At 33.3% G+C, this 22776-nt stretch overlaps 1 protein-coding gene across 2 annotated transcripts in view; it reads left to right on the forward strand.

Annotated features, from left to right (window-relative positions):
- LOC101891400 (dedicator of cytokinesis protein 1) overlaps positions 1 to 20818 on the forward strand; it is a 128196-nt gene extending 107378 nt beyond the window's left edge. Inside the window, exons 12-20 of one of the 2 annotated variants that reach the window (XM_059118056.1) lie at positions 1685 to 1798; positions 5424 to 7319; positions 9355 to 9628; positions 9701 to 9813; positions 12300 to 12415; positions 12486 to 12563; positions 15241 to 15319; positions 15389 to 15556; positions 20273 to 20818. In XM_059118056.1, coding sequence (XP_058974039.1) covers positions 1685 to 1798; positions 5424 to 7319; positions 9355 to 9628; positions 9701 to 9813; positions 12300 to 12415; positions 12486 to 12563; positions 15241 to 15319; positions 15389 to 15556; positions 20273 to 20776 — 3342 coding nt within the window. In that variant the 3' untranslated portion in view covers positions 20777 to 20818. The remainder of the gene's footprint in view (positions 1 to 1684; positions 1799 to 5423; positions 7320 to 9354; positions 9629 to 9700; positions 9814 to 12299; positions 12416 to 12485; positions 12564 to 15240; positions 15320 to 15388; positions 15557 to 20272) is intronic. The other variant, XM_059118058.1, reaches the window with a different exon arrangement.
- The last annotated feature ends 1958 nt before the right edge of the window (positions 20819 to 22776 follow it).

The following is a 22776-nucleotide window of genomic DNA, read 5'->3' on the forward strand; positions in this document are numbered from 1 at the left end:
AGCTCCCATGTGTATGTTTCATCCGATTTCGTGTTTAAGTCCCTCACATTCGTAATATGCATTCCACAACCATGATATTTGATACCAGATATCTTATAGAGCTCGGAAATACCTTTGCCAAATTTTATCGAGATCGGCTCAGATTCGGATATAGCTCTCATATATATCTTCAACCGATTTCGGGTTATTTATGCACCAAACGGCCAATATAAGTCCAATAGTGAATTTTGGTACATCCTACCGAATTCAGTCTAGAAGCAAGTACGTAAAATTTGGTGAAAATCGGTTCAGATATAGCCATAATTCCCATATATATATTTCATCCGATTTGGGGTTTTAAGTCCCTCACATTCTTAATATGCATTCGACAACAATGATATTTGGTACCAGATATCTTATAGAACTCGGAAATAACTTTGCCAAATTTTATCGAGATCGGCTAAGATTTGGATATAGCTCCTACATATATATCCTTAATCCGATTTCAGGTTTATTGTGCATATAATGGCTAATATCAGCCCAAATGGATTGAAATTCGGGACGTACGTTTTCATTTGGTGGAACTCGGCTCCGACATATATTTTTTAATATAATCATTTTCGAAGTGATATCATGCACTCTATGGCAATGTTGCAAAGATTAAAATGGCTCCGTCAAATATAATGAAAATCGATTCAGAATTGAATATGCTTCCCATATATTAGTTCCCTCGGAAACCTAACTGCTCTAAAGTCAAATGCTGATAGGTGGTATGATCTACTTCAAATGCATTATTTTGTTACGGGAGCTCTACTAAATATGCATAGTGGTGTAGGGTATCATATAGTCGACCCCGCCCGACTTTTGACTTTTCCTTACTGTTTTTTCGAAAATTACAAAAAATAGAGATATTTGAATTTTTAATTTTTTTTCAATTCTAAAAATTTGTAGTATTTTAAAATTTTTAAATATAGAAATTTGGGATATTAAAAAAATAAGGAATTTATTTTTTTATTCTCAATTTTTTTATTATTTTTTCACTATTAAGAAAGTAAAAAAATTGACTATAAAATATAAATTTGACTTGCATTTTTCATGGATTTAAGATTTTAAATATTTTAAATGTATTATTTTTTTAAAATTACAAAAATTAGGAGATTAAACATTTTTTTAATTGAAAAATTTTGTAGTATTTAAAAAATTTTAAATATTGAAATTTGGGATATTAAATAAATTCCTAACTTTATTCTCAATGTTTTTTTTATTATTTTTGGAATATTTCACTATACAGAGTTTGAAGTAAATAATTTAAATAATGTAGAAGTTAATAATATATCAGTGTTTTGTTTTTTACAAAAAAAAAAAATATTTTTTTTTCAATATTTCAAATTTTCTTAAAACATAAATTGCTAAAAATCAAATAACCCCTCTTTCAAGGAAACAACCGCCAGCAGGGTCATCCTTTACCATAAAAATTTGTTTTTGTTTTTTTTTTGTCTTAATTTTTTTCGCACACACACACCCATCCACATATGTTTTTTTTGTTCTTCTTCAACAATATTCAATCCACAACCAACAACAACAACAACAACGCAATCAAATCAAATCAAATCTCGTATCTCTTTTCTTTACCATTTTATGCTTTGTTTGTTGTTATTTGCGCAAAATGCCACATTCAATACGAATTAAATGAAAATACCTATAGGGCGATACGAAATCCGATATCTGGCAACAAGAAAAAAATCTTTCGAAAGCAGCCAAAGTTCTTGGACAATTAAAATCGCAACTGCACACCCGTGAAACGACAGCTAAACAAAAGGTAAAAACAACAACATTAATCATGTATCAAAAAAAATTATAGTGTTCAAAATCCTCACAATCCTCCATCATGTTGAGTAAAAAATGTGTATTGTAGAATATTCGGGGGTGTTCCGAAATATTACAAAAAAAAAAAATGGAAATTGTAAAAAGTCTCAATTTATTTTTTTTTTAATTTTGTCCTTATAAATAAATTTCGGAACACTCTCTATACAGCGAGTTCGAAATCGAGCGCCATGTATCTCAGTTGAGTCAAAATCGAACCTTGTCGAAATCACCCATCTCTGAGTATCTGTGCCATAATCTAAGCGACTCAATTAAGTCATATTATATCATGATGTGTTTAGTATATTTATAACAATAAAAAACAATTATATATTATTTATTGTAAATCAGCTTATAATAAAATGTTTACAAGTATATCATTTAGTGCTTATTTCTCTTCACATTTGATTTGGTGGTGATTTTTATTTTAAGTTGAAAATCAAGTTTCCATTTTGTTATTAATTTAAAATTTATTTTTTACCCATAATGTAGTACCCGCTGCCGCCTCAAGTATTTTGTGTTCTTTAATGGCATTTGAAAAAAAAAACTGCTTTCCGATTTTTATAAAAAAATAATGATTTGTTATATTTTTCCTTTAAGCTTAAGCTTTCTTTTTAAATATAATATTAATTAATTAATATTAATTTTGTTTTTATATATTTTTGAATTGTTTGTTTTGTAAAAAAAATTGTTTTGTTTATCCCTTTTTGATTCTTCCAACATAATCTAGTTTTAAGATTTGTTTTGTTTCAGATATTTTATTAATATAAATTTATATATATTATTATATAAGTTATATATAAGAAGAATCTGTTATTATATGTGTAAGTGTTAAAAATGTTCAATTATTTTTAAAAAATCGTTGAAAACGAAACGAAATCATTGTTATCCTCTAAAATCCATTGCCAGTGCTTGGTTTACTGTTAGCGCCTAGAAGTATGCCACAAATGTACTGTCAATCTGTAGTGGGATTCTCTTACTCGTTTGTATATACCCTACACCACATTGTGGTAAGTGTATTATCTCTTTGTGCATTTGTTTGTAACATCGAGAAGGAAGCGAAATAGACCCATAGTTGCTTTTGAGGATCTTCATAGAATCACTTTCTGAGTCGATTTATGCATTTCAGTCCGTCTGCCCATGTATTGTTGTGAACAAACTGCAGGTCACATTTATTATCCAATTGAGATGACATTTTCCAAACAATATTTGTTTGAGATTGGTGAGAATCAGTTCAGATAGCTATATCTGCTCCCAAATATAACTTCAAACGATTTAGGGTTAATTGTGGTTAAACGAAGCGAGGAACCAAGGCCTGCGGCCAAAATGTGTGCGTGCCCAAAGCTTTAATACACACTCCAGAATATTGTAGGTGATCAGTCCCTGACTGTTTGGAGTTCAACTGGTAGTAGCGATACTACGAATCCTGACCCGAGGCTATATTCTGGTACCGCGGGCGGTCCCCTTGTGGGAGTACCTTCCAAAATATTTTCGCGATAATATTCGGCATTAATTCTGATGCCACACCATCACCATGGCCGGCGCTTGAGTTCTAATGGTTAACCGAAGGTGCACATTTTCAGCTGACCTCTTTGGCAAGTAAACACAATGACACGAATATTTTCTCATCGGATAAAACTAAGTTCGGCAGTTCACCACTTTTGGCCAAGCGAAGCAACTCTTTAGCTCTTTCAAGTCTATTTTTTTTTTCTGTTGCTGTGTAAGTTCGTGCACTTTTTGAAATTTCAATGGCTTTATCCCGAGCTCATTTTTCAATATTTGCCGAATGGAATATTGCGATATGTTGAGCTCACGAGTCATTTTTCGGCCACTGCGACGCGAACCATTTCTGCTGATGTTGGTGTTTTCTTCCGTCTACTTCCTTGACGTCGGGCTAGCGATGGATGGTACGAGATTTAAAGATTTATTTCAGATTTATTTATTCACATTTAAATGCTGAAGTGATCTAACGATAGCCACTTGTGGTTTTCTAGCCAAATATAAAGAATTCCATCACGAATAACTTTTTTTCTGGAAAATTCTCACTAAAATGCTTTTGCACGCATGTAAACAATATAATGAGCTGTCACTGGAATAATTTTCACAGCTGTCGGACAAGTGGCTTAGAAATTACAGCAGTCTGAATTTGGTTGCAGTTTTTTCATCTCACCCTGTAGGTTAACATTTTACTATAGGTCATATGTAACGGTACCTCCCAATATTCTGAATTTGGTTAATTTTAGGCAAAATTGGAATTGTCAACGTTTAGTACTCGCAATTTAGGGCTAAAGCCGTACTTTACGTGAATTTATGCAAAAATCTCCTACATAACATCGTTTCAGAAGAATGGCATCAAAGAGAAAAATACTCCTCATCAAATTTCGCTATAAGTCACCAAAGAACAAAAATCTCTATGTCCTCTATAAATAGAAAAAATGCATCAATGTTCCCAAAAAAAAGTCCAAAATTTTTTCTAATATTTTTTTGTCAATTTTCTTCGGTCTCTTTTTTCGAGTTCTAGACCAAATTTCACTATAAGTCATCAAAGAATTGATATCCCTATTTTCATTGTAAATCGTACAAATATATGTATCAATGTTCACAAAAAAAAAGACTCGAAAAAAATTCAATTTTTTTTTGGCCATTTTTCAGTTGACGCCTGGAAGTACTATTAAATTTCGTTTTATGAAGAAGGTGCCAAAGAATGAAATATTCTACACAATATTTCGCTATAAATCTCAGAATAAAGTATATATCTAGCAACAATAGTTTTTAGAGAAATTACATTCGAAATTAATATATAATAGGGGAAATTATGTGTTTGCTGTTTTACTAGTCCAAGTCGAAATCTCCCTTTATGCTTCATTTTTTGAAGAAAGTGTCAAGGGAAGAAATATTCTAGACCAAATTTCACTATAAGTCGTCAAAGAAAAAAAATCCCTATTTCCATTGTAAATCTTAAAAATATTGCCATCAATGTTCCCATAAAAAAGACTCGAAAAAAATTCTATTTTTCTGTAATTTTTTTTGTCATTTTTGAGTTGACGCCAGGAAGTAACATTAAATTTCGTTTTAGGCAGAAGATATCAAAGGAAGAAATATTCTACACAACATTTCACCCTAAATCTCAGAATAAACTATATATCTAGCTATAATAGGTTCCAAGAAAATTACATTCGAAATTAATATATTATAAGAGAAAAATAGGTGTTTGGGTTTTTTACTGCTAATTTAACATGTTTCCATTCTGAGTCGAAATTTCCCTTTATACTTCATTTTTTGAAGAAAGTGTCAAGTGAAGAATTATTCTAGATCAAATTTCATTGAGGGTCTCTGAACAAAAGACATTTGTATATTCAATATTTACCATGAAAAAATATAATAGTTTTTGAAAAATTTAACACTTTTTTCCCCAATTTGCTGCAAATTTTCTTATAAGAACATAAATAATTGAGCATTTTTATGAAGATAATTTATAAGTATTATTAAGTCATTGATATTAATTTTTGAATACAATTTTCATAATTTCCCATTTCTCAATTATTTTAATTTTTTTCCATTTCTCTCTCCCTCCACTCCAGGTCACCGAATGTATAAACATCATGAACAACATTTTGAAATTGCTATATCGCAAAGATATTGGTCACACACACAACGACATACGTGACATTATGTTGATCCTGCTGAGAACGGTGATCAAAACTTCACACAACCTCGATCGGGAAAATCAATTGGTTGCCAATTTGGTGGCCATTATGTTGGGCATACTCCAGTGTATGGATGCATCACATTATGAGATCTTTGTACGTCATTTAAATAATCGTTTTGAGTTGCAAGATTTCGTCATAGAAATTCTCCTGGTATTCGAGGAGTTGGTGTCGCCACATCAAAAACCCGTTTTCCAGCGGGATTGGATGGACATGATAATGCATCAGAATACGGTGATTTTGGGAGCACTGAAACAATTGTCAATTGTTATTGTCGACCATTTCATTGATCCTTTCGAGAAACAGGTTTGGTCGAATTTCTTCCAGTGTTCCATTGCATTTCTGATACAATCCCCCTTGCAATTGAATGATTTCAATGATACCAAACGTCAGATGATATTTGCCCGCTATCGTGATATACGCAAGGATACAGCCCAAGAGATACGTAAAATGTGGTTCCAACTGGGAGAACACAAACCGCAATTTGTGCCACAATTGGTTGAGCCGATTCTGGAAATGAGCATGATACCCGAGGTGGAGTTGCGAAAGGCAACCATACCCATATTCTTCGATATGATGCAGTGTGAGTACTACAGTTCGAGACTCATCCAAGATAGCTATGGCGATACGAAACGCAACAATTCCCATTATAAGGCGAACTTCAATGAATTCGAAAGGGAAATGATTGAAAAATTGGATATCCTTATTGGGGCGGGCAAGGGAGATGTGCAATATAAGGAGCTGTTCGAACAAATCCTCCTTGAGAAATGTAATGCCCATAATATTCTCAATGTGGAGGGTACGAAATTTGTTAATATGGTCACGAAACTTATGGATCGTCTGCTGGAATATCGTTGCATTATTCAGGATGAAAGTAAAGAGAATCGTATGGCCTGTACTTTCTCCCTGCTGCAATTCTATTCCGAAGTTAATCGCAAGGAAATGTACATACGTTATGTCTACAAGCTGTGTGATTTACATATGGAATTTGATAACTATACTGAGGCGGCCTTTACCCTGAAACTCCACACGGAGTTGCTATCCTGGGATGATACCGAACTTTCACCTTTGCTGAGGTCCCACCGTCACATGCAATGTCGCAGCCATCGGGATCTGAAAGAGGCCCTTTATTATGAAATTATCGATTATTTCGATAAGGGTAAAATGTGGGAATGTGCCATTGACATGTGCAAAGTTCTGGTACAACAATATGAAAATGAAATCTATGACTACATCAAATTGGCGGACTTGCTCAAGAAAATGGCTCTGTTCTATGAAAAGATATTGAAGGAAATGCGTCATACCTCCGAGTATTTCCGGGTTTGCTTCTATGGCTTGGGTTTTGCAAGATTTTTGCAAAATAAAACCTACATTTATCGTGGCAAAGAGTATGAACGTCTCGATGATTTTAGTACCCGTATCCTAATGCAACATCCCCAGGCTGAGCTAATGCATACACTGGAGACGCCCGGTGAGGAGATAACACAAAGTGAAGGACAATATATTCAAATCAATAAAGTCGAACCCATCATGGACGAAGCATTTGCCAAATTTACCGATACCAAAATAATATCCACAGAAATTGTAAAATATTTCAATAACAATAATGTGCAGAAGTTTAAATTCTCAAGGCCCTATCGCGAGAGTTCTTGTACCGGCGATGCTGATGGTGTGGGTAATTTGTGGCTGGAACGTACGGTGGTTACCATTAAATACCCGCTGCCGGGTATTCTACGTTGGTTCCCCGTCATCGATTCGGATACGTTTAAGGTGAGTAGGGGAGAATATATAATTTTTATGGTTTAGGCGTAGTTTTTTGGAGTCGGGATTAACAGATATTTCTTACTATTATAACAGCGCGCCCAAAAGTATGCTCTTATATTTGACTTTTTCAGACAGATATATGTTCTAGGAGCTATGGACGTCGAATTTTAAGAAAAATTCTTTATAAATTTATAATTAAATGTTCCTGATTTTTATACCCTCCACCATATATTGTTCCATTCCGTTTGTAACTCATCTAAAAAATAATAATTTTAGACCCAACAAAGTATATATATTCTTGACCAGCGTAAAATTCTAAGACGATTAACCCTGTCTGTCCGTTCGTCTGTTGTAATCATGCTAGAGTCAAAACGAATTAATATAGGAAGCTAACATTTTTGCGAATTAATATAGGAAGCTGAAATTTTTCGAAGATGGGCTATATCGATCCACGATATCGTATAGCCCCCATATAACGGTACCCCCCAATACTAGGTATTTTGATGATTTTGGCCACATTTTTCAATGAAATTGTCTGAAAATTCACACAAGGAATTCCTTCTGAATACTTTACCCCTTGGAAGAGAATTGTGTATATAGGTCCACGATATCGTATAGCCCCCATATAACGATACCTCCCAATATTCGGTCTTTTGATGATTTTAGCCACATTTTTCAATGGAATTGTTTGAAATTCTACACAAGGAGTTCCTTCTGAATACTGTACCCCCACAAAGAGAATTGTCCATATCGGTCCACGATATCGTATATCCCCCATATAACGGTATCTGCCTTTACTCGGTATTTTGATAATTGTAGCCAAATTTTTAAATTGAATTGTCTCAAAATTCACACAAGGAGTACCTTCTAAATACTTCACCCCATGGAAGAGAATTGTTTATGTAAGTCCACCACGGAGTTTCTAGTGAGTATAATTTTCCCCTGGAAGATAATTGTCTATGTAGGTCCACGACGTCGTATGTTCGCCATATAAAAGTACACTCCGATATTTGGTATTTTGATGATTTTAGCGACATTTTTGACCGGAATTGTTTCAAATTTCGTATTTAAAGCTTCAAGATCGTAAGGAGTACTACAACCTATGCCCGAAAATTGTCTATGCAAGTTCACGTCTTCGTATAGCCCACGTATAACGATACCTCCCTTTATCCGCTATTTGCAACATTATTCACCGGAATTGTTTCAAATTTGATGGCATTAGCGACATTATTTAACGGAATTGTTTCAAATTCCGTATTTGAAGTTCGGAATCGATACTACAGCCTATGACTAAAAATTTCTTATGCGTTTCTTCGTATATTCCCATATAACGGTTTTCATTTATGTGGTATTTTTCAACGATTTTTGTTTTAAATTATTCAAGATCCTTCATTTTGAAGGTGCAGGGTATTAAAAGTTCGGCCCGTCCGAACTTAGCTACTTTTTACTTGTTTCGAAATATTTTGTATTGATTCTAGGGGCTATCAATAGCGTTTTTAGGAATCTATTTCCAGAATCCTGCTGTGGAATTTCTTTAGCATGTTTGGTGTGGATTTTTTAATATTTTTGGAATTGACTCCCAGAGCTATGAGCGTCACTTTTTTCAGAATATTTTCTTCAACGACTCTTAAGCTATTGGCGTGGATTTTTTAAAGAATATTTTTTCATGGACTCTCAGAGCCTCAGACAGGGATTTTGCATCAGACTGTTATATTATTTTAAAATATTTTCTTTAATGACACTCAAGGCTAAAAATCGAGATTTTTTTCAACGGCTTCTAGAGAATGGGTGTATATTTCTATACATATTTATATTCATTGGATTTTATCTGGAGCGCCTTATTCGTTATTTGGGATACACACTCCAACTGAATTCCCACCCTTAAAATTTATTAAAATCCTAAAATAATACGCCCAACCGATCTAGTGTTTAAGGAGTTCTGGTTTCTTACAAAACTGGCTTTAATTTGGCAAATCAATATATGCACCTAATTTTTAATTGAAAATACTAATTTGTTGTTCCTCGTTTTTTTTTTTTTCAGATTTCACCCCTTGAACTTGCCGTTGAAACAATGAAAACGACGAACAAAGATATACGCGATTTGATTATTGCCCACAAAAACGATGAAACGATACCCGTCAATCCGTTGGGTATGAAAATACATGGTATTGTTGATCCCGCCGTCATGGGTGGCACCAAGAAATATGAAGATGCCTTCCTTACCGCCGAGTATTTGGAAGAACATCCCGATGATAAGGATTTGGTAGAGGAACTCAAGGATTTGATTGCTGCACAAATACCACTACTGGAAATTGGTAGGACTACACTTTTCCTCATTGTAAAAATATTTAATAATAAAATTTGTTTTTTTTTTTTTCAATTTCCAGCCATAACGCTGCACAGACAAAAGGTACCCGAAAGTTTGAAACTGTTCCATGAACGTTTGGAGACATGCTTTGCCGATATGCAGGCTCAGGTTGAGGCCAAGTATGGCAAGAGGGTGAGTGTCCACCAATAATGTTTCTTTTAAATAGTTATTTACTTATTACACTGAGCGACACAAAAATCAGCGATTACATCGAACAGTAACAAAAACATATGGAGACGAGGGGACTCTTCCACACTTTTAAAATTTTCGGTTAAGATACCCCGGAATTCGCTGATTTTAAGTGGAATTTTATAGGACGCTCCTGATATCATTAATTTCTTGTGTCTTGCTTTCTTGGACCGTAGAGCACTTTTTCACAATAAATTTCAATGTAGGTCCACGTTTCGGTGCAGCACCCGTATATAGGATGCTCCTGATTTCTTTAATTTCGATGGTCTGGACCCTATCTTCCAATATATGGTCAAGACACTAGGAGCATCTAATATATGGGCACTACCCAGAAAAAGTTACCTACATTGAAATATATTGCGAAAAAATGGGTTTACGACCAAAGAAACCAAGTTAAAGCTAAATTGATTAAAAAATAAGACCAAGACCCTTGCAACAACTAAAGTCAGGGGTTTTACTAATTGGGCAAATTAAATGGAAACATAGCCCTAACGTAAAAATACTTGAAATCGGAGTTATTCTCACAAGGGAGCTATTCCAAAAAATGAACCGATATGACCAAATTTATACGCCAATAATTCTGGATGTAATCCAAAAATCACTATCAAATTTCAAAGCTCTATCTTAAATGTTGCGAAATATATATCTGTAACTATAGGGGTCCCTTGTATATGGACAAAACTATGTAAAGGCCTTAACTACGTTTGGCCTAGAAACCCATAACTCCTTTGGGGTTAAGATTTACAAATCGACTATTATCAAGTTCACTTAGAATTTTCCATAACGCAGACTAGCTTTTAGACAGTGATATCATAAGGGGATTTGAAAATGGCCAAATTTTATAAAAAAAAAAAAATAAATTTCTATTAACAAAAATTTTTGATATTTTTTCATGGTAAATTTTGAATATACAAATACCTTTTCTTGAGGACTCACAATAAAATTTCATCCGGAATAATTCCTCCTTTAAGGCTTTCCCCAAAAAATGAAATGTAAAGCGAGATTTTGTCTCGGATATGTGTTAAATTAACATTAAAAAAGAAAAGACATAATTTTCACTTTTACTGCATAGATTTCGAATATAGTTTTCATAAAAACTATTGCACCTAAGTACATGGTTTATTCTAAGATTCATAGTAAAATTTTGTGTAGAGTATTTTCTCTTTTGACATCTTCCGCATAAAACGAAATTTTATACCTATTTCAGGCGTCAACTCGAAAAAAGGCCAAAGAAAAATTTTTAAAAAAATATTTTTGAATTTTTTGGCAAAATTGATGCAAATATTTTTTTGATATATATATAATGAGAAGAGAGATTTCTTTTTTTTTTGTTGGTGACTTGTAGTAAAATTTGATGAGGAACATTTTTGCCTTTGACGTCATTCTTCTAAAAAAATGATTTGTTGGATATTTTTGCTTAAACTCACACAAAGTACTTCTTTTACCATAAAATGTGTCTTTAATAAATGTGTGAATATTTAGACTTTTGACGTCTTTTAAAACCCGTATTAGAATTTTATGACAAATAATTCTGCAGAATATTTGGACTTGCTACGATCCCGTTTCAAGAGGTATTTTAACCATTATTTAAAAAAAGGACCAAAAAGGCCCTTGTTGAAGAGTTTTGGCAAAAAGACATATTTTTATTTGCAATATTGCTGAAGACCCTAAAATGCACGGATTCCGAGAAATCTCTCTATTCAGGTTACTTTGCGATGTAAGATATCAAAACGCCGATACACGGATATAAAAGCGCTCATCCATTTGACTGCAGAGGGAAAATATCTTCGAAATTACGTTTTTGGGCGAAAGGTCTCTTTGGGCCAAATGCGTTTCAGGACATTTGGAGTCGACCTTCCCTCTGTCTGCCTGACTGGTGCGCACGATAACTTTCGAAGAAAGTATCCGATTTGGTCCAAACATGCCACATCGTAATATTATTATCAAAATTAGATCGATTTCGAATATAGAAATATCGGATCATACAAATTAGTGCAAAATTTGCAAATCCTTATATTTTTATCAGTGCTAGGTATAGAGCGAAAGTGGTCCATATCGGCCCACTACACCAAGTACCTCCCTCACAACGGGTGCAAATTTTAAATAATTATAACTCTTATAAAGTGTAAACGAAAGGGTCCGATTGTCTTCGAATTTTGCACATCTTAATATTTCTAACAACACAAGATCTGATGTGAAGATGGAATATATCGGCCTAATCCTCCCGGTACCTCTACAACGCAGAAGTCAACATTTTGAATAATCATGAAGCTTATAAAACGCGAAATAAGCATTCAATTATCTTCAAATTTCACACATCCCAATATTTTTAATACATTTTATTTTATTCTATATTATTATTAATAATTTAATTTCAATAATATAAAAATAGTACAATTTGTATAACAATATTTTTTATTATTTTGCAGACTTGTGACCTAAAACTTGATCGTGATTCGGTAATAATGCGTCGCAATAACTCTTTTATACCCAGCATGTGTGATACCAACAATCGTTTGTCGGAGACGAGTATGGGTTCTTCAGAGTAAGTTTGAAATACTTCTATTTCGCATACTTCTATGTTTTCTAATAACTCGATTTTTTTACATTTGCAGTAGCGGTCTTTCGAAATCAACAACACGACCTCCAACGAATTCGATTAAATCCACATTTGGTTTTGCTTTTAATCCTAGGTATGTTTTCAATTAATTTTTATGAGATATATATTTAAAGGGCTGCCAGTAAAGTAATTGTATTGTTAATTTAAATATTGGGGAATAGGAATTAGATATTATACATTTTTTCGTCCATTTTTGACTCATCAAAAGCCCAGCACTTGAGGCTTTAGAAAATTCCATCTAAAACTATTTTATAAGATTTTAACACGGGATTGAAATACACATGCTTTTTATACCCTCAGTCATATGGCTACAGAGGGTATGTATCATATGATACGGCCAAAACGTGTCTCATTGAAATAACGGTTTTAGATGTTAGGTCTCTTTGCACCAAATCTGTTTCAGGCCATTTGTAGTCGATCTAGCGATGTCTGTCCATCGGTCCGTCTGTCTTCCTGGCTGGCTGGTGCGCACAATAATTATCGAAGGGAGTATCCGGTTTGGTCCAAACTTGGTAAATCGTAATATTATTATCAAACTTAGATCGAGTTCAGAGATGGACAATATCGGTCCACTCCTTCTGGTACCTCTCCCACAAAATGTCGAACTGTTCAAAGACAATTTTTTACTGCACAGAAAGAGAAAGGATAATCCAATTTTGCTCCAACTTTGCAAATCCTCATATTTGCATCAGTGCTAGGTCAGGTGGGAAAATGGATAATATCGGTCCACTCCATCAAGTACCTCCCCCAAAAGGGTCAACATTTTTAATAATTATAACTCTTATAAAATTTGATGTATGTGTCTGATTGTTTTCAAATTGCACACATAATAATATTTTTATTAATCCAAGGTCTGGTGTGAAGATGGAATATATTGGATCACCCTCTGATACCTCTCCCACAAAGAGAAATTAACATCTGATTCCATTCAGACTTAGTACATCTTGATATTTCTATCAATACAATATCTGTTATAAAGATGGTAGAAATCAGATCATTCCTTCTCGTACCTTCCCCATAATAGGTCAACGTTTTGAATAACAAAAACGATTATAAAATTCGAAATAAACATCCGGTTCTATTCATATTTCACACAACCCATTGTTTCTACTAACACAAGATCTGGTATGTAAATGGTATATACCGGTCCACTCCTTCCGGTACCTCCCCCACAAAGGGTCACAATCTTTAATATTTATGAAGCTCATAAGACGCGAAATTAACATCCTATTCTATTCAGACTTTGCACATATCAATATTTCTATCAACCCAAGATCTGCTATAAAGTTGGTATAGATCGGACCATATCTTCTGGTACCTCCCCCACAAAGGGTCAAAATTCTGAATAACAAAACGAGCATAAAATCCGAAATAAGCATCCGGTTCTCTTCCACTCCTTCTGGTACCTCCCCCACAAAGGGTCAACATTTTGAAAATCCATGAAGCTCATAAAACCCGAAATTAACACAAGATTTGTTTTAAAGATGGTGCAGATCGCACCATTCCTTCTGGTCCCTCCCCCACATGGGGTTCAAGATTAGTGAAAAACAAAACGCCCAATGAAAGCAAAATAAGCATCCAAATCTCTTCAAATTTCACACATCCAAATATTTTTCCCAAAGCAAGATCTTTTGTGAAGATGGGATATATTGGTCCATTCCTTCTGTTGTCTCACCCACAAAGGGTCACAATTTCCAATACTTATATCTATCATAACTTGCGAAACAAATATTTCTCTTAACCAGAAATCTGAATTTCGCATAAAATTGGATATAAATGTTTGATTTCCTTCAAAATTTGCACATACCAATATTTTTTAATCTGTATTAGATGAAGTATGAAAAAAGAATACTTCGGTCCGCTATATCTGTTACCTCACGCATATATCCACATATTTTCCAAAAAATTACACATATCTCATATAAAGTATAGGAAGTAGTCGATATAGTCCAAATACAAAGCACGTTGTAATAGTTTTATCAGTCTTAAGTCATATACGAATTGGTCAATATTATCCAACTGCTTCGGAACCTCCCCCATAACGGGTCTACAGTTTCAATAATCATAACTCAAGGCTGGGGGTATACATCCGTCGGCAAAACCGACTGATACTATTTTACTTGTTCGTTTTTTTCTGAATTTTTTTTTTTTTTTTTTTTTGTTCGTTAAGAGTTTAATTTTCAATTCCTTTGTTAACTTGAAAAGAGTTCAACTAACCTGAGACATTAATTAATAAAAATTAAATTTGTCTCATAAATTATTTCAATACAATCAGTTTATGGGCAGCCCTTCTAATCTTATAATGTATATAGATAAGTAAATATAAAAATTGCAATATTCAAAAATATTAATGAGAATATTTCTTCCATCTTCTTTTGTATTATAATTCAATGTTGCATTCCATTAAATTTTATATTTTCAATATCAATTTAGTTTGAAAATATAATTTTTGTAAATAATTCCCAAAGAAATGTATTATATTAAATGTTTTGTGTGTCTATTATTTTTTAAAAGAATGAATGCATTTTTTATTGAAGATCTGTTTGAGATTTTAAATTTATTTTTTGGTTCAATTACAATTTCCAGCCTGGCATTCAAGTTTTAAGTTAATTTATTTAATTACTTTTGTATTATAATTATGGCTTTCTGTGTTGTGTTTGTTGTTTTATTTTTGGTTTTTGTTTTTTCGTTTCTTTTCTTTTCCTTTTGTGTGTTTTCCACCCGTTTATTGTTCCTTGGCAATTGAGTAGACCCAGTCTTGGCCATTCACCAAGCACCAAAAGCAAATCTAAGGATAAAACACCCTCGAAACGGAGATCAATTAAAAAGGTAAAACATTTAATTTTCATTTTATTTTCAATTTATGGTCTTTAATTTAATTTATTTTAAACGTTTCAGTTGGATCGTGACACCTTAAGTTTGCCCGTGGCCAATAGCCAATGGTATACCACACCGTTGACAACGATAACCTCAACGCCGGAAAAGGAATCAAACACCTCCATAATTTCGGCCTCAAACACTTCATTGTGTTCCAAGACCGCTGATCCTAAAGTATTAACCGAAGAGGTAGGTATTTGAATCGAGAATCCTTGATTCTGCAAGAAGTGTTATTTCATATTTGATTGAGCAATTTCGATCAAATTTAGATGTTTAAAAGTTCTTTGAAAATGTTTAAAAATCATTTTAAACTAAAAATCTGTCCTCATATAATGATAAAAAGTTTCTTGTTAGTCTTCAATGAAAGGAATTTTACTTCGTCTGAAAGTAGATCTGCCATTCTGAAATAAATTAGGCTAGAATATATCCGTCACTTTGCTGACAGATGTATATCCTCAGCCTATGATCATCTATATACAGGTATATGTACCAATGGCATGATTTGTATTATTTAACAACTGCAACAGAGTGAATAAAATCAAAGACTTTTCAAGAAGTTCTACGATCTATTGACATGAAGTCTCCAGTAGATTATAAAAGTATATCTAAACAAGTATAATAGTATCAGTCGGTTTGCATACCCCCAGCCTTTAATTATACCCTCAGCCATATGGCTACAGAGGCTATATATCATTTGATACGGCCAAAACGTGCCTAGTCGAAATAACGGTTTTAGACCCTAGGTCTCTTTGGACCAAATCCGTTTCAGAACATTTGGAGTCGATCTAGCGATGTCCGTCCGTCCGTCCGTCTGTCTGAATTTTCAAAAAATATATTTTTTGCACAGGAAGAGAAAGGATAATCCGAATTTGCTCCAACTTTGCAAATCCTAATATTTGCGTCAGTGCTAGGTCAGGTGTGAAAATGGGCAATATCGGTCCACTCCATCAAGTACCTCCCCCACAAATGGTCAAAATTTTGAATAATTACAACTCTCATAAAATGTTATGTAAGAGTCCGATTGTCTTCAAATTTCACACATCCCAATATTTATATTAACCCAAGGTCTGGTGTTAAGATGAACAATATCGGTCCACTCCTTCTCGTACCTCCCCCACAAAAGGTCGAAATTTTCAAAAAATATATTTTTTGCACAGGAAGAGAAAGGATAATCCGAATTTGCTCCAACTTTGCAAATCCTAATATTTGCGTCAGTGCTAGGTCAGGTGTGAAAATGGACAATATCGGTCCACTCCATCAAGTACCTCCCCCACAAAATATTGAAATTTTGAGTACCCATGAAGCTCATAAATCGCCAAATTAACATCCGATTCCATTTAGACTTGGCACTAGTCAAAATATATTTAGACAATCGAACATAGGCTGAGGGTATATCTCTGGCGGCAATACCGACTGATACTTTTTAACTTGTTTTGATTATTCAAACTGTTGACCCTTTATGGGGGGAGGTTTCGAAGCAGTTGGACAATATTGATCAATTCGTATCTGACCTGAGACTGATAAAAATATTACCAAGTGCCGGATTTGGACTATATCGACTACTTCCTATAATTTTATGAGATATGTGCAAATTTTTGGAAAATGTGGAAATATGCGTAATAATACAGAGAAAAATTTTGGTATGTTCAAAATTTGAAGGAAATCGAACATTTATATCCATTTTTATGCAAAATCATAAAGTTCGATAAATCACATATTTATATCAGATTTCTGGTTAAGAGAAGTATTTAGATATAGCAAGTCGTAAAGAATCGCCGACTTGTTTCGCAAGTTATGACAGATATAAGTATTGAAAATTGTGAACCTTTGTGGCTGAGGTACCAGAAGGGGTTGGTATCATCATCACAACGGATCTTGAGTTAGCAAAAATATTTGGATGTGTGGGAGATACCAGAAGAAATGTTCCGATCTGTACCATCTTTGTCGGATTCTAATTTCGCGTTTTATGAAGCCTAATAGTTACTCAAAATGTTGACACTTTGTGGGGGAAGGTACCAGTACCAGAGCTTGTGATGTGTGTAATTTGAAGAGAACCTGATGCTTATTTCGGATTTTATGACCGTTTTGGTTACTCAAAACTTTGACCCTTTGTGGGGGAGGTACCAGAAGAAATGATCCGATCTCCACAATCTTTATAATAGATCTTGTCTTGATGGAAATGAGATGTACCAAGCCTGAATGAAATCGGTTGTTAATTTCGTATTTTGTGAGCTTCACCAGATGGAAAGGTCCGATCTCTACCATCTTCATAAAATATCTTGTGTTATCGAAAATGTGAAAATGTGCGAAATATGAAAAGAACCGGATGCTTATTTCGAATTTAATGATCGTTTTCATTATTCAAAATTTTGACCCTTTGTGGGGAAGGCGCCAGATGCTTATTTCGTATTTTATGACCATTTTGGTTATTCAAAACTTTGACCCTTTGTGGGGGAAGTACCACAAGGAGTGGAGCGATTTCCACACTCTTTATAACAGATCTTGTCTTGATGGAAATATGGAGATGTACCAAGTCTGAATGAAATTCAATGTTAATTTCGCATTTTATGCTTTATAGATATTCAAAATGTTGACTCTTTATGTGGGAGGTATCAGAAGGAGTGGGCCGATATAAACCATCTTCGCACCTGACATTGGGTTAAAAAAAAATATTGGGATGTGTGTAATTTAGAGAGAACCAAGTGCTTTTTTTGGATTTTATGATCGTTTTTGACTTTCAAAACTTAGACCCTCTGGGGGGAAGGTACCAGAAGAAATAGTTCAATCTCTACCATCTTTATAACAGATATTGTGTTTAGGGAAATATGGAGATGTACCAAGTCTGAATGAAATCGGATGTTAATTTCGCGTTTTTAGAGCTTCAAAATGTTGACCCTTTGTGGGGGAGGTATCAGAAGGAGTGGACCGATATATCCCATTTTCACACCAGACCATGGGTTAAAAAAATATTGTGATGGACAATCGGACTCTTACATAACATTTTATAACAGTTATAAATATTTAAAATTTTGGCCCTTTGTGGGGGAGGAACTTGATGGAGCGGATCGATATTGTCCTTTTTCGCACCTGACTTAGAGCTGATGCAAATATTAGGATCTGCAAAGTTGAAGCAAAATCGAATTATCCTTTCTCCTCTTTCTGTGCAGTAAATTATTTTCTTTGAAAATGTTACCATTTTATGGGGAGGTACCAGAAGGAGTGGACCGATATTGCCCATCTCCGAACTCGATCTAAATTTGATAATAATATTACGATATAGCAAGTTTGTAGCAAATCGGATACTCCCTGTGAGAAATATCATGCGCACCAGCAGCCAGCCAGACAGACGTAAGGATGGACATCGCTAGATCGTTTCCAAAAAATCTGAAACGAATTTGGTCCAAAGAGACCTAGGGTCCAAAATCGTTATTTCGATAAGGCACGTTTTGGCCGTATTAAATGATATATACCATCTCTAGCCACATGGATCAGGGTATAAAAAATAACCAAAGAAACGCCTTTGTTGATTTGATTGAGGGTAAAAATTTTCGATCAAAATTTTCCTCCTATTTTTTCTTTTGCTGCAATATTGCCGAAGTCACTATATAACTAAAATGTATAGATTCCAAGGAATCTTAATTCGAAAATTTTCCAAAGGTGTGGGAGAGGGAGAACTTACCCCTGTTTACGTTACTTTGATATGTAAATTTTCAAAACTCTTCTTTTTTCAGTTCCACTTTTATAATCTGCTGGATTTCCCCCTTAATTATTTTCTGTGTTGCACTACGTTATCTTGAAAGAATCCAAGAATTTTCGATTTGTTTTTTGATTAGAGGTCTTTTTTTTTCTAAAAAAAATTCTAAAAATTTCAGATATCCTTTTATTATCAGGTCAGGGAATTTTTGGTCTAAGCTCTCTGGCAACGTTTAAGATGATCAAAAACAAGTTAAGATAACAATACCACATTTTTGATTTAAAAAATCTATTTGGGCCCATCCCTGCTTATGCTTATGTTACTCCTTTTCATACCCTCCACCATAGTATGGAGGGTATATTAAGTTTGTCATTCCGTTTGTAAAACCTCGAAATATACATCTCAGACCCCACAAAGTATACAAAGTATATATTCTTGATCAGCATAAAATTCTATGTCGATTTAGCTACGTCCGTCAATCACTCTAGCTTCCGAACGAAATGAAGTAGGTTGATAAAAATTTACTCAAATGTGTATTATGTCTGCTGGACTTTTGGTATTGAAAATGGGTGATGTAGGCCAACAATTTGGTATAGCCCCCATATAATGGTACCTCCCCTTTTTCGATATTTTGGGGATTTAAGCGACATTATTCACCGGAATTGTTCCAAATTTGGTATTTAAAGTTCGTAATGAATACTACAGCCTAAGACAGAAAATTGTCTATTCCGGTCCACCTCTTCGTATAGCCCCCATATAGCGGCACCTCCCGATATTCGGTATTTTAATGATATTAGCGACATTGTTCACCGAATTTTGTTAATCAAGTTTCGCATTTGAATATTGTAATGGTTTATGACAAAAGTTGCCTATGCAGGTCCACGTCGTCGTATAGACCCTAATATAATGGCTACATTTCGCATTTTTTAAGATTTTAACAGAATTTTTAACGGATTATTATTTTTTTTTTTAAATTTCCAAAATCATTCCAAATGGTGGAGGGTATTCAAAGATCGGCCCGGTCGAGTTTACTTGTTTCAGTTCCACTTCACATTTCCTCAAGTATGGTTTCTCCATAAATCAACGTTTTTACATCAGAAGTCCAGGAAATATCTGGTCTTAGTACTTTATTTGAAAAAAAATACGTTTGGGCTAATTTTACTCCATTTTTAATATCACATTTTAAATAATGTCTTCTTTCTTTTTTCTAGCTCACCTCCAAACGGCCGTTGCGCTCGGAAAAAGAAAAGGAACGAAGATTATCACGGCCGGCCAGCATTGCAACCCCAACGGCAAGTATGAAAGGTTTTTCGGCCGCCGATACCCAATCGCTGTCGGGAGCAGACAGCAGTAATCGTAATTCGGTTGAGACCACCGATTCAACATCCGAGGAAGACCTTATACCACCACCATTGCCTGCCAAGACACGAGATTCTACCGATTTTTCTAGTCTCAATTATAGTTTAGATTGGAATAACAGTTCATTTTCGTTGGGCAGTGCCCTTAGCCCGAATGGTACCATAACAAGGGGTACTTCATGTTCGACCACCACTACCAGTATTGTGAACACCTCATATGAATATGTTGAGACCAAAAATTTCCATATTACCAGCAGTGTGGTGGCCACGAACTCGAGCAGTGTGTTGTTGGATGATAAAAAGAGGCCACCGACACCACCGCCAAAGCCATCGAGGAATAGCAAACACATTCCATAGAAAACAAAGCAGAAACAAAAAGAAAAATATATTATATAAAAATATATAATAGAAAAATATTCAAAAAAGAACCAAAATCAATTGCTCAACAGGGATTCAAAACCCTTAAACGAGAATTAAATTAAGAAAGAAAACAAGTGCCAAAAAAAAAGTAATAACAACAATAATAATCTTTGGGAATTTTTTAGCACAGAAAAGAAAAATTAACAACAAAAAAAAATGCTATATGAGACCAACCCCTCAAGACGAAGGTGAATTGACGAAAAGTTGTTTTTATCGCTACTACATATTTAATTTACTCTAACTTTCTTTTATTAATATATTTTTTTATAATGATATTATTTAGGTATTTTCTATAAATATTTTTAACAACAATATAACAAGGAAACGAAAAAAAAAAAAAAAACAAAACTTAAAAACACATTTCACTTTGATATTTTACGCTCTTAAATAATTTCCAATTTATTTTTTTAAAAAAATAATAATACGAAAAAAACAAGTCTTCCTATTTTTTAAATATTTTATTTTTAAAAGAAATAATTCGTGTCATTCTAAACAAAAACAAAAAAGATATATACATACATTACAACTTAGTTTTTAAAAATTAAAAAAGTAATTTTTTTTTAGAAAATTAAATAAGCAAATGTACTGACTGACTCAGTATTTTGTTATTTATTGTGAGTATTTTTTCAAATAAATTAAAAATTGTTTTTTTTAATGAAATCAAAACGAAAAAAGTGCCACTATCGAAACAAAAAAAAAAATAAAAAAAAACAAAAAACGCATAATAACTATAACGCACAAAAAATTTAAACAACCAATCAGGAATTAAGTCAATTATTTTCGAAACAAAATAATATGCAACCACTAACTTGATTTTCTTTTATAAAATTTCTATATCTAATGATGATATTCGATTTTAAACTACACCTGGATTTTCTTTTATAAAATTTCTATATCTAATGATGATATTCGATTTTAAACTAAAACATAATTTCCAAAACCCTCGGCAATATTATTTTTCAATTTTTTTTATAGTAAACCTATTTTAATTATTTTTTAGAATTTTATTTTTATATTTTAATTTTTACTTACCTTTGCAATATCCCCTTAAAATATTAATCTATTTTTTTTATTTTAATTCGTGCACTGGATAATAACTTTCTTAGCATTTCAAATAAAATAATAATAATTTTATGTAACTGTTATAAGTCATCATCGTTGTAACTCTTGTCATGGTTTTTTTTCGTATAACCGATGCAATTAAATTTAATTTGTCCTTATTTTAATTTTCAGTTTTTCTTTAAGTTTTGGATCTTTATTTAATAAATGGCCAAAGATTTTTTAAGTGTATTTTACAGGAGTGCACATAACTACCTATACATATATAATAATAGCATATATATACGATTTTATATGTGTGTGTATTAAGATCTTTTTTCTAGGAAATAAATTTAATGTTTATACAAATAAATAAAAAATGACGTTATTTTATTTTATATGAGCCACACAAAAGGTAAGAATAATATAAGGGGAATGTACTAATAAGTTTTAATAAATTCTTCGTGTTTGTATTATGGAAATAAAAAATACACCCTGACGCTGATAAATACAAGATTCCTGCGCCTTCTAAAAAGACACCGGAACTAAAATAAACAAACAAAATTTCAAACATTAAATTGTAGACAATTTATAATAATGATATGGTGTTAAGAAACTATTTTTTTTTCTTTGTTTGTATGACCAGTATTTTTTTTTTTTTTTTTTTTTTTTTTGAACGAAATCCATTGCTGAACATTTGAAATTAATGTAGTCATATACGTCCATCTATCAGACCACTTGGCCGGGAAATAACAAAAAATACAAAAAAATGGAAGAATCTTTTTCAATTCAATATTTTTGGTTTGCAAAGCATTGTTTGGGTCTAAAAACGGGAAATCCTTATAACAATATTAAAAGAAACTAATATTCTTGTCCAGGAAATTTTAAAAATTATTAAG

This window comes from Musca domestica, unplaced genomic scaffold (assembly GCF_030504385.1).
Source record: "Musca domestica strain aabys unplaced genomic scaffold, Musca_domestica.polishedcontigs.V.1.1 1, whole genome shotgun sequence".
NCBI lineage: Eukaryota > Metazoa > Arthropoda > Insecta > Diptera > Muscidae > Musca > Musca domestica.